Genomic DNA, 16,662 nt, shown 5'->3' with positions numbered 1-16,662 from the left:
AGTTATGCAATGTAATGAATGAGGACGGACACACACACACACACACACACACACACACACACACACACACACACACACACACACACACACACACTACACACACACACACACACACACACACACACACACACAGGTGTGTGCACATATAATAGTGCATACATACAGGTGTGACAGACCTGACAGACCTGTCAGAGGTGGAATAATGTACGAACATGCTGTGACTAATGTCTTTAGAATTCACATCACCACATAAATTAGGCAGAAATCAGAACCGTGTTATCTAATGTCTTTTCGTAAATGCCCTACTTTGTCAAGAGTGTCTCCCAAAAAGTAGTGAAAATAGCAGATATACCACGCATCACTAGGGCTGTCACGATTATGACATTTTAATGACGATTAATTGTCACTCAAATAATAGCGATTAATGATTTAATTGTGTTTCTGTCGTTGACAATTACATTTCTATGTCTTTTAGGCTTTTAAGTTGCACATGATAGATATCACATAGAACCTAAATATACAAAGAAATTACTGACATATTTGACAACTTTATCAAACAATAATCGTGATTATGTCAAATAATCGTGATTAGACGATTATGTAATAATTGTGACAGCCCTATACATCACAATGCAACGTGTTGTGAGTTTTCTTCAGTGTGGCACAAACGTGTCCACACCTGAGCGCGACTGCACAGCTCTTCGATTATGGTTGGTTCCATTCAAGTCTATTGACTACTTCAGAGGTATATAACATTCACATATTGAGTAATAGAAAAAATAAAAGCTACTATTAGCGTTTGGTATGTCGTAGACTGGAGAAAGAAGTTGTTATAAATGAGGTCTGGACATAGACAATTCCACCCGAATTTGACAACCACAATTTGTCAATTTGTCACAACAACTTGCAAAAAAAAAGCCATGGTCAAGTCTCTATCAGTCTCTACTTAAAGCTGCAATCCTTCACTGCCTTACCCGAGATTTGAATTCAGGTCTTCCCACATGAGAATACAAATTCCTACCACTGAGCTAAGAAGACCAGGGACGTGCAGAGAATGTTAGAGAGGATTAGAGAGAGAGAGAATTTCTAAAAGGGCCTTTTGGTGAAAATATTGAAAATAGCCGACCTCGGTCGGCTATTTTCAATGCTTGATTTCTACACAGAGAGGGCAATTCTTTCAACATAAGATGCTGCATTCAAGTTCAGGATAGTTTGGACAAGGCAATTCTCCTGAATGCTGCCTTCAGGTATGGATGGGAAAGGGGGCATTTTACATTTATTTCACCATAGTAAAAAAACGCATTAATGGTCTGGAGAGGGCACTTTTTACAGATGGATAAAAGGGCAGGGGCTCAAGTGACTTTTGGTGTCTATGTCTGCACGTGCCTGAAGAAGACCTTGTTGGCCAGGAGAGATATTTCACTTGTGAGCTTCAGGCAGTCTACATTTCTTAATGGAACAGCAAGGAGATCACCTATGCTTGTACTAACATACTAACACATACCAACATACTACAAACTAACATTTCATTCATTAAAACATGTTCTGGATTGCAGCCTTTAACGGTGTCTCTCTCCACTCCCCTCCCTTTGTTTCCCTTTATTGCAGAAATTCCTGGCTCCTGTCAGCTCTCTTGTTGCTTTGAGCTCATCGTGTTCCGCCTTCCCTTGCTCAATCACCAGCTATCTCCCGTCTTATCACTCATTCCAATAACTACAAGGAACAAAGGAATGTGCGCGCGCACAGACACGCGTGCGTGCACGCACACACACTTACTGGACCACCGAGCCAACAAGATTGCAAGTGATCTTTGACCACCGCAGTGACAGAGAGCCAGACTGTGTAAACCGACCGGGGGAGGAGTGGCGAGGGTTAAACAACACCATCTTGGGTCTCAGGCCTCGGGCCTCCTCTGTCTCTTGTCCTCTTTATGCAAGGTATAAAGTATGACACACAGGGGTGTCGCACCAAATTCTGGGCCCTGGGTACAAGGATTCACTGCGGGCCCCCCATGAATGTTCTTCATAGGGGAGAGGGTTTAACCCATTTAGACTGGGAACGCATTATTTTGTGCTTTAACTCTTGAAAAATCTTGAAAATTGTTTGAATATTTCAATTAAATCCTTATAAGGATTTGAAACTATGTTTTTCTATGTCAGTGGTGCTCAAACCTTTTCGTGTGAAGGACCCCCAAAATGATATGTATTTGGCCACGGACCCCCATCTCAAAATATTTAGTTCCAGCCTTCCAGGGACCCCCCAGAATGCAAAATTTTAGTTAAAAAACTTTCGCTTAAAAAATACATACCGGTATATTCAAAGATTTGCACACATTCTCACGACTTTTCAAAAATAGCAGATCGAAAAGCACTTGGTGCCGCGCTGTGAGCTTGCATATCTGCTATTTTTCAATAGCTATAGTATAAAATAATTAAGGCCCAAGCAACAAACAGCCACAGAGAGAGAGAGAGAGAGAGAGAGAGAGAGAGAGAGAGAGAGAGAGAGTGTTGGAGATTGTGTTGGTAGTCTCTGAGTATTTTTGCCTTGTTTAACAATGACAGTGAGATACTTGTTGCACTAACTAGCATTGACTGTTACGATCTCTTTTTTGTAAGACACTTCATGTATATATACTTATATATTATTCACCCCCTCTATTGATGCACCTTCTCTTTATTGGTACTGTACTGCTCTTGTTTTTTTCCTCTTATCTATCTTTTTTCTTACTTCTCTGTAACTTTGTAAATAACTGTATACTGCTGTGCTACAACTGGACAACTGAATTTCCCCCTTGGGATAATAAAGGTATCTATCTATCTATCTATCTAGGGAGAGAGAGAGAGAGAGAGAGAGAGAGAGAGATGCATACAGATGTGGTCAGGTCGGAGGGGCACATCCAAGACGCGTGACTAGGGCTGCCACCATTATGACATTATGACGATTAATTGTCACTCAAATAATTGTGTTTTTGTCGTATAATTAAATTTCTGTTTGGCTTTTAGGCTTTGAGTAACCTAGATACACAAAGAAATAACTGACATATTTGACAACTTTATACTTAAAAAAGAACATCGACAGTGGAAATAGCCGATCTACAAGCTCACAACGTGTCACATCGCGACGCGTTGTGAGCTTGTAGATCTGCTATTTCCACTATTTTTTTACCTGTTTGAAAATATATTAACATTCTTCAACGTGGAAACGATTATGACAATTATGACAAAATAATTGCGACGGTGTCAAATAATTGCGAATTTGCGATTAGTCGATTATGTAATAATTGTGACAGGCCTACGTGTGACACATCATCGAGCTAACACTCATCACACTGTCGTTAAACCATCGTTACTGTAATAGGCTTTCATTAAAGGCCCTTAATGGCTCATTCGTTAGCATCTTCTGCTGTGCTCCATTCTCTGTGGTTGAGCTTGATACACACACGCACGTGCGCGCGTGTGTGTGTGTGTGTGTGCGTGCGTGCGTGCGTGTGTGTGTGTGTGCATGCGTGTGTGCGTGTGTGTGTGTGTTCTCAAAGGCACAGTGATAAGTGAGTACCTGAGACGAATAACAGTCTATGCCCATATATATTTTTTTAAATGTTTGAATATAGATATCTTTTGATTTACCAACCAGACTGTAAACCACAAACTAGTAATTTTTAATGTTAAATTGTTAATGCACTCACCCCTCATTTTGTTCATTTGGCTGTTTTAATGTTATCTGCTCCCTTTGTCTGCTGAATATTGCTTGTATGGACTTATACTGTCGTTCCACAAACTGTTGGAGATATACTTTTTCCACTTTCCATAAGTATTACCGGTATGTCTTATAATTCCTAATATATATGAGTTAAGTAAAAAAAGAAAACGAATTCAACAAAATGAGGGGGGAGTGCATTAAGAATTTAACAGATTAAAAACCTCTAATTTGTGGTTTACAGTCTGGTAAATCAAAAAGATATCTATATTAAAAAATAGACTTAGACTGTTTTTCATCTCAGGTAATTACTAATTAGTGATCAGGACACTTGGGATGACTTCACTCTGCTTCGTTTGTTTTATAAAAGACACAAATATGAAAACACAGTTGGTCTGAGAGACACATCAGCGCTACAGCCTATGATTTACCACTTCCACACGGCGATCACTCATCATTCAAACGCAAAGAATCAAGACAATTATGTTAATCTAATTCCTGGACACTGTTTTAAGTGCACCGCTCCACTCCTCTCCACTCCGCCAGAGAGGTTGGCACTGATAACATAGACCACTGGTTCCCAAGCACTGGGTCGGGACCCATTTGTGGGCCGCGGACACATTTTTATGGGTCCCTTAATCTTTTGTTTGCTATATTTAGTTTCTAATTATTATTATTTCAAAACACATTTTCAAAAAACATTCCCAAAAAAGCAAAAAAGAATCATGAATTCAAAACAAAATGTAATTATTTTTTCAGTAATTTCATGTAGAAATCAAAGAATAATCAAAGAAATTTCATAAATCAGAACACAAATGTTTAAGAATTAGTGAAAATAGCCACTCTACAACGAGGTGTGAAGCTTGTAGATCGGCTACTTCAACTAGTTTGGGCCCCGGGCAAATGTCTTATCTCTCGTTTGGGTCTCGAGCTAAAACGTTTGGGAACCACTGACATATAGAATTATCAAAGTCAGTCTTATCTGACTTCACCTGGTCTATGTCTGAGCTTACGTCTATGAAGGCTCTGACACAATTTACTTGCCATGTATAGCCAAGTGTGTGAGACCATTTCAACCATGCGCATCCAATAACTGACAATCTAACATTGTGGATAATCTAATTCTTTGTCAGAGGAACACGGACGTTCAGCTGCTATAATTGGCAGTGACTCCTCTGCTACAGAAGTAGAGAGGAAGACCGGCAGACAGGGGCGTCACAAGGGGGGGAAAGTGGGACTGAGTTACTAGGGCCCACGGTGGAGGGCCTTAATTATGTTACACTTTAACTATAGAAAAATAGCAGATACACACTTGTAGATCTGCTATTTTTGAAAAGTTGTGAAAAATGTGTGAAATATTTGATTCTGGGTGGGTCCCTGGTAGGGCTGCACGGTTAATCGTTTTCAAACCGAAATCGCGATGTGAAATCTCGCGATTAGCGAATCGCAATGGCCGCGGTTTTGGCGATTTTCAGCGAAGTTGACTTCCCAAGCATTATGCAGACGTTTTAATTTTAGAAATTCGTTCATAATTGACTAAGCAATGATCAAATCAAACTGTGGTGACTTTCTTTGCTTCTTAAATACCCGTGCATCGCCGCACCGAGGATTAGCATTACGGGTTGCTCCAATCTCCTCAGAGGAGAGGAGCCAAGCCAAGGCTTGACACTATCTGTCTGTCTAACAGCACGTAAAAGTGTATGATCCCTTCCAACGGAGTACTCCATGGCTACAGGTAGTGAATGTTCTGGTAATCATTATTATAAATATATCATCCTTAAATCCTTGTGCATAGATTAAATGCTCCCGTTTGTCGTAAGCTGAAAGTGAAAGTAATTTCAGTGCAACGGTGGCTGCTCCTCCTCCTCCTCCACACATGACACTTATGGCGTGTCTTAGGGTGCATTTTTTTGCCTTGATAAAACTTAAGCAAGGCAGCGACATACAGTACTTTCTTCCTTGACAATAATGAGAGGCAGACAAAACCATTACTGACATTTTGCTGAATATAAAAACGTTTTATATTGCTAATAAGCAAAGTAAAAGGGAATCTTTTGGAAATATAATTGAACTGAATCAAACCATTTGCCAATTTGCCTAGTTACTGTAGTTAGTGATAATCAATTCATTTTTAAATGTAAACACACAATAAATATTCAAGGAAGCTTAAATGATGTTCTTGGGTTAAATAATTTCCTTGACAATGAGAGGCATTATTACTGAGATTTTTCTGAATATAAAAACGTTTTATATTGCTAAAGCAAAATAAAAGGTAATCTTTTGGAAATATAACTGAACTGAATCAAACCATTTACATGATTGCCAATTAGCCTAGTTAATAATCAATTTATTTTTTAAATGTATTACACAATACATATTCAACGGAAGCTTGACCTAAGGTAGTGAAATGATTTTCCTATGGTTAAAATAATTTATTATATCATCCTTTTAACAAAAAAAAAGAAACGATCACTTATCCTACCTTGAAATAAATATATAAATACAGGGGTTAAGGTTCTCTGTCCTGGGGATGGATTTCCGTCCTGAGGAGTCCCTAGGGGCCATTTATGAGATCGAGGCAGATTTGCCAAAAAAGAGAAAACAAAAAATGGGGGTGGGGGGGGTGTAGCCATGGCCGTGATGTTAATAACATGACCGAAATCGTCAAAATGCAGCATAATACTTGCTAGTGAAGTCAAAATAAATTTCCGTCTTAGGATTATTATTTTTTTGCTTTAGCCCCTGTAAATATCGCGAATAAAATCGCAATCGCAATATTAGTCAGAAAAATCGCAATTAGGTTTTTTCCCAAAATCGTGCAGCCCTAGTCCCTGGAACTAAATATTTTGAGATGAGAGTACGTGGCCAAATACATATCATTTTGGGGGTCCTTCACATGAAAACGTTTGAGCATCACTGACATAGAAACATAGGTTTTTCAAAAAACCTTAGAAGGATTTGAAATATTCAAAAAAATACTGATTTTTCAAAAATAGCAGATCTACAAGCTCGCTGTATAGCTGCTATTTCTCAATAGTTAAAGCACAAAATGACGCGTAATAAAGCATTCCCAGTCTAAATGGGTTAACCCCCCTCCCCCTATGAAGAACATTCATGGGGGCCCCGCAGTGAATCCTTGTACCCAGGGCCCAGAATTTGGCTGTGACACCCCTGCTAGGAAGACCGTCAGAATGCAGTGTGTGTGAGCTGAGGGGCGTTCAGGTTCAACCTAGCGGGGCCTGGGCTGACTGTTGTGAAATTTCCGCCTTTTGCCGCTGCATATTTAAGTGGCATGTCTGATTTACTGATTTACTCCAGACTAAATCCGCACACACACGCACGAGCGCGCGCACACGCACACACGCGCACACACACACACACACACACACACACACACACACACACACACACACAGTCGAAACTGCTGATGTGCCACCCTGTACCAAAAGGAGCTGTGCGGTTCAAGGTTCAAATCTGCCTGCTTTAAACCGGCAACCGCCGCCACCAAATACTTATCCACCTGAATGGAGCGCCACCCCGTCATAAATAAACCCTCGTTCGTAAAGTACCTATTTATACACGCGTCTAAAAATAGACACTCTACTCTCACGTGTGCACGCACATGCATATAACGCCGCTGGGGCTGGCTGCCTCCCATCCGCGCACGCACTCACAAACACACACGCGCACGCACGCACACACACACACACTGGTGCACACAAAAGCCTGAGAACTCCGCGACCTCGTTTCCCCAAGTAACAATACTCCACAACGGGAGTACGAAGGGGTATAAATCAGGCTTAAAAAGGCATTAACACAGCAGATACAGATCCAGGCAGGATATAAAGGCCCGGGCTAAACAAAAAAAGAAAAAAGGAAAAAAGAGGCAGGACACAAACTGCAGCCCTCACCACCTGCAGTGAAATACGAGCATGTTTATGTTCTTTAACGGGAGAGAAAAGAGGGGAACGGGGCGAAAGATAAACACTGCCAGACACCGAACGGAGAGAGGGACGAGTCTAGGAGCGGCCAGCAGTTTAGGCCTGTCACAACTATTACGTAATCGTCTAATCGCGATTGTTTGACGTAATCGCGATTGTTTTTGTCGTATTCGTCATTATCGTTTCCCTGTTGAAAAATGTTCATGTAGTTTCAAATATTTTCGAAAATTGTGGAAATAGCAGATCTACAAGCTCACAACGCGTCGCATCTATCAATGTTCTTTTTTAAGTATAAAGTTGTCAAATGTATCAGTAATTTCTTTGTATATTTAAGTTATGTGTCATATTTGCCATGTGCAACTTCAAAGCCTACAAGCCAAACAGAAATGTAATCGTCGACGACAAAAACACAATTAAATCGTTGGTCGCAAATATTTGAGTAACAACTAATCGTCATGTAAAATGTCATAATCGTGACAGCCCCAGCCAGCAGCAATGTGACAGATGCATGGGGGGGGGGGGGGGGGGGGGGGTAGACAGCCACAGGATCAGGAGCGCAGGTTAAAAGTGCAAAGTGTTTGTTTTTATGTGCTCCTACACAATAAAATCCTCGTTGTTCATATAGCTCTGGGAGTGTAGCCTACAAGTGTGTAACCGTTTGGTTAGTTGTTAAACACGACGCAGTCACACACACAGTGTATTTCACTGCTGTGTACACACAACACACAGTAATCTGTTGAATGTCCAACAACAAAACAGTAATGCCGAAACAAATAATGAACATGTACTTGTATTTGTTGAATGATATACAGATATGGAGCGTGTGTGTGTGGGTGTGTACAGTAATTGTGTGTGTGCGTGCGTGTACACACGTGCGTGCACGTGTCTGGGAGAGGAGAGGCGTTGGAGCAAAAGAAAAAAGAAAAATCAAACCTCGGTTCGAAGTGAAGCTGTGAATTTTTATTCTATGTGTTCTAGAGCTATGAAATCTGTGTTCTAGATCTGTACATTCTGTGTTCTAGATCTATACTTTCTATGTGTTTTAGTGAAGCTTGGCCAATCCTCAATACTGCATGCACGGGACATGACACAGACACGGGACTCCTTGGAAGCCTATGGGACAGACTGTACGGGACAGACAAAGCCACTCCTTGGAAGCGGCTTTCACCACTTCAAAAATACAGGGAAGGAGAACTTGAGGGCCAGCTTTCAGGTGGATGGGTTGCCCTGCTGAGGGATCTACAGCAAAGCTGTGTGACTCAGAGCGGCAGCGGTCGGTGCTATAAAACGCTGTTACACAACGGAGGCACGGGAGGCCACATGCAAGTGACAGGTGATCTGGGAGAGAGTGAGGGGAGGAAGAGACCGAGGGAGACAGAGAAGGAAAAAGAACAGAGCAGGGGTCTTCAATGTTTTCAGGCCAAGGACCCCTTGGTTGAGAAAGCGATGAAGCAGGGGCCCCCACAACCTGTTAATAGATTCCATATAGTTCCATTGTTTGACAGCACAATCATCAGTGTATTTTGGATTCTAGTCAATTAGTCTTCTCTTTTTCCCCTCTACACCAAACCTCTGCCAGAAATAGCCGATCTACAAGCTCACAATTTTAACCACTTGAACCGTCAATACTCAACATGACATTTCACTCTGTACTTAGTCTGCTCTTTTTCCCATCTACACCAAACGCCTTTGCCGAAAATAGCCGATCTACAAGCTCACAACGCCTCGCAGCGTGTGTGCTTGTAGATCTGCTATTTGTGGCTAAAGTTCTCCGAATATGGGCGCTAGGATTCAAGTGGTTATTAGAAAAAAGTTGAAAAATGTTTTTATCACACAAAGACTTGGAGGACCCCCTGTAGTAACTCTGAGGACCCCCTAGGGGTCCCGGACCCCCTGTTGAAGACCCCTGGATTAGAGGAAAAGAGGCAGGATGAGAGGATGAGAGGACAAAACTCAGGAGACAGTTGAAAGAGACAGAAGCAGAGTTGAGGAACAGGCGGCGTCTGATGCCAGATCATACTCGGTCGTCGTAACGACAGTTTTGTGTGCTTTAAGTTGCAACGGATGATCCAAGAGCTCAAAATGCGTCGCGATGCAACTCAATGTGAGCTTGACGACATATGAAGTGGCAGATGGAGATGTGCAAATAATGAAGCAAACTACAACAAGACGAACCTCGGTTCGAAGTGAAGCGGTGGACAGATAAAACCTCCAATAGCACATGAAACCAAGTCATTTGATGAGACGATCAAATTGTACATGTTCCTCTCCATGCTGACTATAGCAAAGTTAATAATTATTTAGTATGAACCATGCTATTACCTATAGGGTTGAATTGTCATGTGAAGCTTCACCAATCCAATGCAATAGGTGAGACCTATGCAATAAGTGAGACCTATTGCATATTTGAAAAAGCCTATTCATTCTGGACTGATATTTTACACGTACGGGACAGGAAAAACCTGTTCATTCTGGCCTGGAGTGACCATATATGGACATAAGGTAACGGACATTGTGTTTTTGAAAAACCCTGTTCATTCTGGACTGAGATCACCATATATGGTAATTAAACGGACATTCTGTTTTTGAAAAAACCTGTTCATTCTGGACTGAAATGACCATATATGGGCGTGATACACAGAAAGCCATTCATTGGAGGTAACGGACATTCTGTTTTTGAAAAAACCTGTTCATTCTGGACTGAAATGACCATATATGGGCGTGATACACACAAAGCCATTCATTGGAAGCGGTTTCCACCGCTTCAAAAACTGAGGATAAGAGAGAGAGAGAGAGAGAGAGAGAGAGAGAGAGAGAGAGAGAGAGAGAGAGAGAGAGAGAGAGAGAGCACAACAAGGGAAGAGGACGTCCAAGGGACATCACAATCTGGATTTGAGAGGGGAATTCAGAGGGACCGAGCGACGAAAAGCGGCAGATGAAAAGACATTTCGAGGCGTCAGCGTTGAGAAAAACAAACGTGTCAATGTGTCAATCTGCCACTCTGCAAGTGCTTGTCAATCTTAAGATAAGCAACATGTTTAGAAATGCAGTCTCCGCGGCCCGCCATAAGGACCGACAATAGGAGACCACAGGAGACCTAACATTAGATGGCCCGGGAGGAATTCCCTACTCGAAAGATCATCCCCTCTGATGAGTCCTTTTAAAAGACAGTAAAGCGCCGTAAAACGGACGCGTCTGTTTACTGTGGTGCTGCTATGACAACTGAATTTCCCTCGGGATCAATAAAAAAGGTCTATCTAAGACATGTGCCAATCCAACACATTGTGCTGATACAGTACATGGCATAGTAACAGATCATGTTACCTGTAATACACACTATCATGCATATGTTTATGTAAACATTTACAGTAGACACATACTGTACATTCATTAACTATCGGTTAGCACTTAGGGCCAACAGGTTACGCCCTCACACTGTGTAGACAGAGCATGGAGTTTCTAAATGTCTGTCACACACACTAGTCTGGGCGTTATTTTGATGAAATCGTGCACTTTACGATAAAAGCATGAATTTTGGCACACAGTTAGAACATGCCATATGGAACATTTTTTGGCTATAGGGACATCGCAGATTTGTCTTGGGAAACTTGTGGGAGCCAATCATTTTTCATTTTTCGGGATTCTGAATCCAATGCAAGCATTAGTTTTGCACGAAAAACATTCCTTGGGCTAAAAACGGCCACCATAAAACTATGGTTTAGTGATGAGTCACTTTTTACACTTTTGTGGGGGCCATTTTTTGGAAAGGAATGTTTTTCGTGCAAAAGAAATGCTTTCATTGGATTCAGAATCCCGAAAAACCCAAAGTTTGTTTCCCAAGACAAATCTCCCTATAGCCAGTCCTAACTGGGTGCCAAATGTCATGCTTTTATCGTAAAGTGCATGATTTTCCTGAAACGCTCGGACTGCACACAAACATGAGTCCATTGTTCAATAAACTGCGAGAGCCAACTTCTTTGACCACTTAGTTAGTAGTATAGTTCACCCAAAAAATAACTTATTGTCCATCAGTTACGTTTAGTTTAGTTAGTTTAGTTTTTTGTTTTTGTTGCATTCCTAAGCCAATAATTTGATGACCAGCGGTCAATTTACCTGAATTCAAATTATTGGCTTCAGAATGTGACCTTTTCGCACCTTTTCGCCAAAGGTTCGCAAAGGGTTCTTTCTTATGGTTAATAAACGCAAGTCGTGCCAACATTTTGCATCAGAGTATGAACCCTTTACCCTTCTACAACAGATGAATGGAGTCAGGTGATACTTGTATACACAGTGATATGTATCTACTATCATACGGTATATCTTTACACTCATGTGAGGCCCTGTGGCCCTTGTGCCATGCGACAATGGTATCATATACATCTCTGCCTGCACCAATGCAACATTGGTGAGATTAACAATACGTGTACAGTACATTGTACTTGGCTTAGAGATACTGAATGAGAAAACATACCGGTAATTGAGGATTTTGGAAGTTAATTTACGGTAAAATAATGTATAATTCGCAGGTCGGCTACTGCACATTATATCAAGTTATACTGCAGTTCAGTAGTTCTCAAAGTGGATTCCAGGGACTCTGTGGGTTCCTTTAGGGAGGTCTAAATTGACCCATACAAGTCTGTAACTCTGACAGTGTACAAATGGAACCAAATGAACCCTAACGGGTTCATTTGGTTCCATTTGTACACTGTCAAGAGTTAAGGGGAAACCTTGACATTTGAAGGTTTGAGAAACACTGCTGTGGTTCACAGCTACTGACCACAGAATGGCAGCCAATCTCCGCAGACCAAAACACAGCAGCTATTCTCTTTAATGCCATGATCTTTTGATCTGTCAACCTGATGTGGGTCTTCCTGCCATCGTGCCATGGCTGTCAACAGGATCAACTGGTCGTATGGCATACTTAGATGATGTCTCGGCAGGTATGATTATGACCATGAGCAGCATGCACGACAAGATGCCCTGGTGTTAGGGTAGCGAACACACTCACTCACAGACAGTTAACATATAGCCTTTAAATTACTTTTAACCTATTTTGGGGCGTGGCATTATAGGCAAATATTAACCACTTAAATCCTATTGTTAGTTGACCGTATTCCCAAGGGCTCTATAATAGGCCCTCTTCTGTTTTTGCTTGGTTCTACACTTAAATATCTTTGCCAAAAATAGCCGATCGAAGCGACTGCAATGTGATGCATTGTGACTCGTGAGCTTGTAGATCTGCTATTTTGGCTGAATGTGAAGCCCAGAATAGGGATGCCATGGGTGCATGGGTTCATGTAGTTAAAGAAAAAAAGAAAAGAAATTTAAAATATTTTAGAAATGTTCAAAAAGAGCAATAAAGGCAGATCTACAGCCTTGGCTATTCGCTAGAGATAGGGCTTAAGTAGTTCATTTTCATGGCAACATTACCAAACTGAAATGTCTTTATTATCTTGTTACTATCTGAGCACGATATGTGCTCTTTGCTCTCGAAGGCATTCGGCGATTAACCCGTTGAGTGCTCTATAAACAAATGTGACTTGCTTTGAGTTTGTTGTCATCTAATTTAAAATGAATGATTGACCGTGAGACGTAATACTTTAAGTGAAAACAAAAGAAAATCATTAACCCGTTACCCAAGGACACTTGACAGTCCCAGCTGACCACCACCGCATCTCACAACACAATATGCAAGTCATCCACATTAGCTCATAATTCATCCACACGAGCCTAAACTATCTGCCCGGAGTCCCCCAGGGCTCTACACTAGGCCCCTTCCTGTTTTCGCTCTACAATAAATATCTTTGCCCAAAAATAGCCCATCTACAAGCTCAACCACGACACGTTGTGAACTTGTCAGTCTGCTATTTGCCCCGGAATATGGACGCTACGGTTCAAGCGGTTAGGGAGTTAGAGGTGAATCATGCATCCATTAGGGCTGTCACGATTATGACATTTTACATGACGATTAATTGTCACTCAAATGATTGCGATTAACGATTTAATTGTGTTTTTGTCGTTGATAATTGCATTTCTGTTTGGCTTTTAGGCTTCGAAGTTGCACATGGTGGATATGACACACAACCTAAATACACAAAGAAATGACTGACATATCTGACAACTTTATACTTCAAAAATAACATTGTTGTGAGCTTGTAGATCGGCTATTCCCACTATTTCTGAAAATGTCTGAAAACGTATGAACATTTTTCGACATTCACGATCATGACGATTACGACAAAGTAATTGCGATTATGTCAAATAGTTGAGACTGGACGATTATGTAATTGTGACAGGCCTAAACGTCCATCTTAATCTCTTACCCTTCAGCTTCTCCATCACGCTCTGGCCCGCCCTCTCCGACACCCTGCCGTCCTCCCGCTGGTAGCGGTCGTCCAGGAAGCGCGCCGTGGCCTCCGAGAGGTGCACCTTGCCCGCCACGCCCAGCTGCTCCATCAGGTTGGCCAGGTTGACGTCGTTGGACCACACGTCGAACTTGAAGCGCTTCATGCCCAGGATGCCGCACAGCACCGTGCCCGTGTGCACGCCCACGCGCATGTCCACCGTCTCGCGCGTCTCCTGGCAGAACTGCTCGATGGCCGTGATCATGCCCAGGCCCATCTCCACGCAGCAGTAGGCGTGGTCGGGCCGCGGCTCGGGGCAGCCCGCCACGCAGTAGTAGCAGTCGCCCAGCGTGCTGATCTTCTCGCAGCACGTGAGCTCGCAGAGGCGGTCGAAGCGGCCGAACAGGTCGTTGAGGAGGCCCACCAGGGCGGGCGCCGTCTTGTTGGCCGACATCCGGGTGAAGCCCACGATGTCGGCGAACAGGATGCTGACGGACTCCATGCGCTTCATGTTGAAGGGCCTGAAGATAGGGGTGTGGGCGATATGGAAAAAATACAATATCACAATGTTTTCCCAAGCTGTATCACGATACACGATTTTATCACAGTTCTTTTTTCACTTTGGTTTTATGGTTATTTTTCTCTCTGGGGTTCCTTTTGGGAGGTCTAAATTAAACTTTACAAGTATTAACTCTGACAGCATACAAATGAAACGAAATGGACCCTTACGGGTCCATTTGGTTTCATTTGTATACTGTCAGAGTTAAGTGGAGACCTTGACATTTTAAAGTTTGAGAACTACTGATTTAGACCAAAATGCAGGTTTAAATTGAATTCTGCAATGAATCTCTGTATTAACGATTAAACAGGATTTCTTACAAGACTCCCTCAATTGTATCACGATATATACGATACCTCTGAAAAGGCATATCGTGGAGACATTGTACCGTCTCAGCGATGATTATCACCATATCGCCCAGTACCCCTACCTGAAGATGATCTGGCCCCGGGGGATGGAGGTCTTCTTGCGCTTGTGATGGTGGTGGTGGTTCTTGGGGCTGGCCGCGACCGACGACGACCGGTCCCCCCCTCCTCCTCCTCCTCCGCCGCCTCCCACAGACACGGCGGAGGCGGAGCAGGCCCCGGTGGAGTAGCGCTTGCCCGAGTTCTCGCCGCCGCCGCCCTCATCGTCGCCCTGCTTCATCAGCTCGTCGGCCACCCGCCGGGGCATGACCGAGTGGATCATGCGCTCCTTCAGGGCCTTCTCCACCTCCAGGTCCTTGCCGTGCATGATGGCCTGGCCCACCTTGAGGAAGGTGCTGCGCGAGCGCACCTCCGACATGATGAACAGGTGGATGCCGATGACGTGCGCGCACAGGTGGAGCAGGGCTTTGGCGGGCACCAGCCAGTGGAGGGTGTCTCCGTCCCAGTCGGAACCGGAACCGGACCCGCCGCCTCCCACCGAGCCGGTGCTGTCGTATGTCCTCTGGAGCAGCGGCAGCCATCCCAAAGTCTCGAATAACACCGAGTACAGGAGACCCAGCAGCACGGAGGCGTACATGCGGACGTGGAGAACGCTGTAGAGCAACAGCAGAACTTCTGTGCACAGGGAGAATGTGCCCACGGGGGAAATGCAGGGGGCCTTGTCCGGGGGCGGATAGGTGGAATTCCGATGCCCGGCCCATTCCAGGTCAGAATAGCCCGCGGTCTGGGTCTGCGGAGCTAAGGTGATGGCAAATGTCACGACGATCAGGAGCAGGGAGGCCTGGTTGTACAGGATGGTGTAGAGGTGGGTCAAAGTGAAGCAAAACAGGAGCACCAGTAGCAGGACAAAGGCCGCCGTGGGGGCCAGGAAGGCCACGGGGTCACAGCGGTCGCCGTTGACTCCGAAGTACACGCCCCAGAGGACGGCCACCACGGCCAGGTAGAACAGCACGTAGCGGAAGCGCCGCTGGGTCTGGGGGAAGCACCTCTCCCGGCACGCCTCCTCCAGGATGGACGAGTCGAACTTGGGGTCCCAGCACTGGGCGGCGGAGCGCTCGAAGAGCGGCGGCACCTTCCTCTGGCTGCGCACGGCGCTCATGAACGACGGCCTCATCCCGGACTCGCCGGAGCTGCAGCTGGAGGAGATGCTGTACTTGTGTGGGCTCGGGTTCACTTTATTGTTACCTCCACCACCGCTGTTGGTGGCCCGTAGCGGCTCGTGGTGGTACTGCTGGACGTGGGGGGCACTGTTGGCGATCCGAACCGTCACAGCTCCGTCCCCTTTGGAGTCGCAACTCACTTCCGTGCCATGCCCGTGCATGACAAGCTGCCGGTGCTGTTGCAGAGTGGCCATGTTGTGCTGGCTGAGTGGGGTGGGTGGAGGGAGCGCACACTAATAATGTCTCCTTTAATGATGGCTGGTGGTGGTGGTATAGTGGCTGGCAGGCGATCAGGCGGGCTGTGGGGGCGCGGTGGTGTGTGCGCGCATCTGGCACAGGGAGAAGGGGGAGCTGCTGGGGGGGTTTGTGGGAATATAAGCAAACTGCATGAATCGTGAGCACAGTACAGACTACAGACGTCGTTACTACGCACAAGGTAGCCCTGCACACACTCACTCAATATGAAACTGGCCGTTCCAGCTTCTTGAGTAGTTCATTATCCGACCCCGGGTATTACGTCAATACTCACATTCCACG

General features: G+C 44.1%; 1 protein-coding gene across 1 annotated transcript in view; it reads right to left on the bottom strand.

Moving 5' to 3' along the window:
• LOC308282396 (adenylate cyclase 9) overlaps positions 1 to 16,319 on the bottom strand; it is a gene marked incomplete at both ends in the record, with an annotated part of 54,872 nt that extends 38,553 nt beyond the window's left edge. Inside the window, 2 exons of the mRNA XM_080722741.1 lie at positions 13,961 to 14,502; positions 14,971 to 16,319. Of these exons, the coding sequence (XP_080578867.1) occupies positions 13,961 to 14,502; positions 14,971 to 16,319 (1,891 nt within the window). The remainder of the gene's footprint in view (positions 1 to 13,960; positions 14,503 to 14,970) is intronic.
• Positions 16,320 to 16,662: the final 343 nt, after the last annotated feature.

This window comes from Nannobrachium achirus, assembly GCF_963921795.1.
Source record: "Nannobrachium achirus genome assembly, chromosome: 3".
In the NCBI taxonomy this organism is placed as follows: domain Eukaryota; kingdom Metazoa; phylum Chordata; class Actinopteri; order Myctophiformes; family Myctophidae; genus Nannobrachium; species Nannobrachium achirus.
The sequence above is the reverse complement of the archived record's forward strand: the minus strand, read 5'-3'. Positions and strand labels throughout refer to the sequence as shown.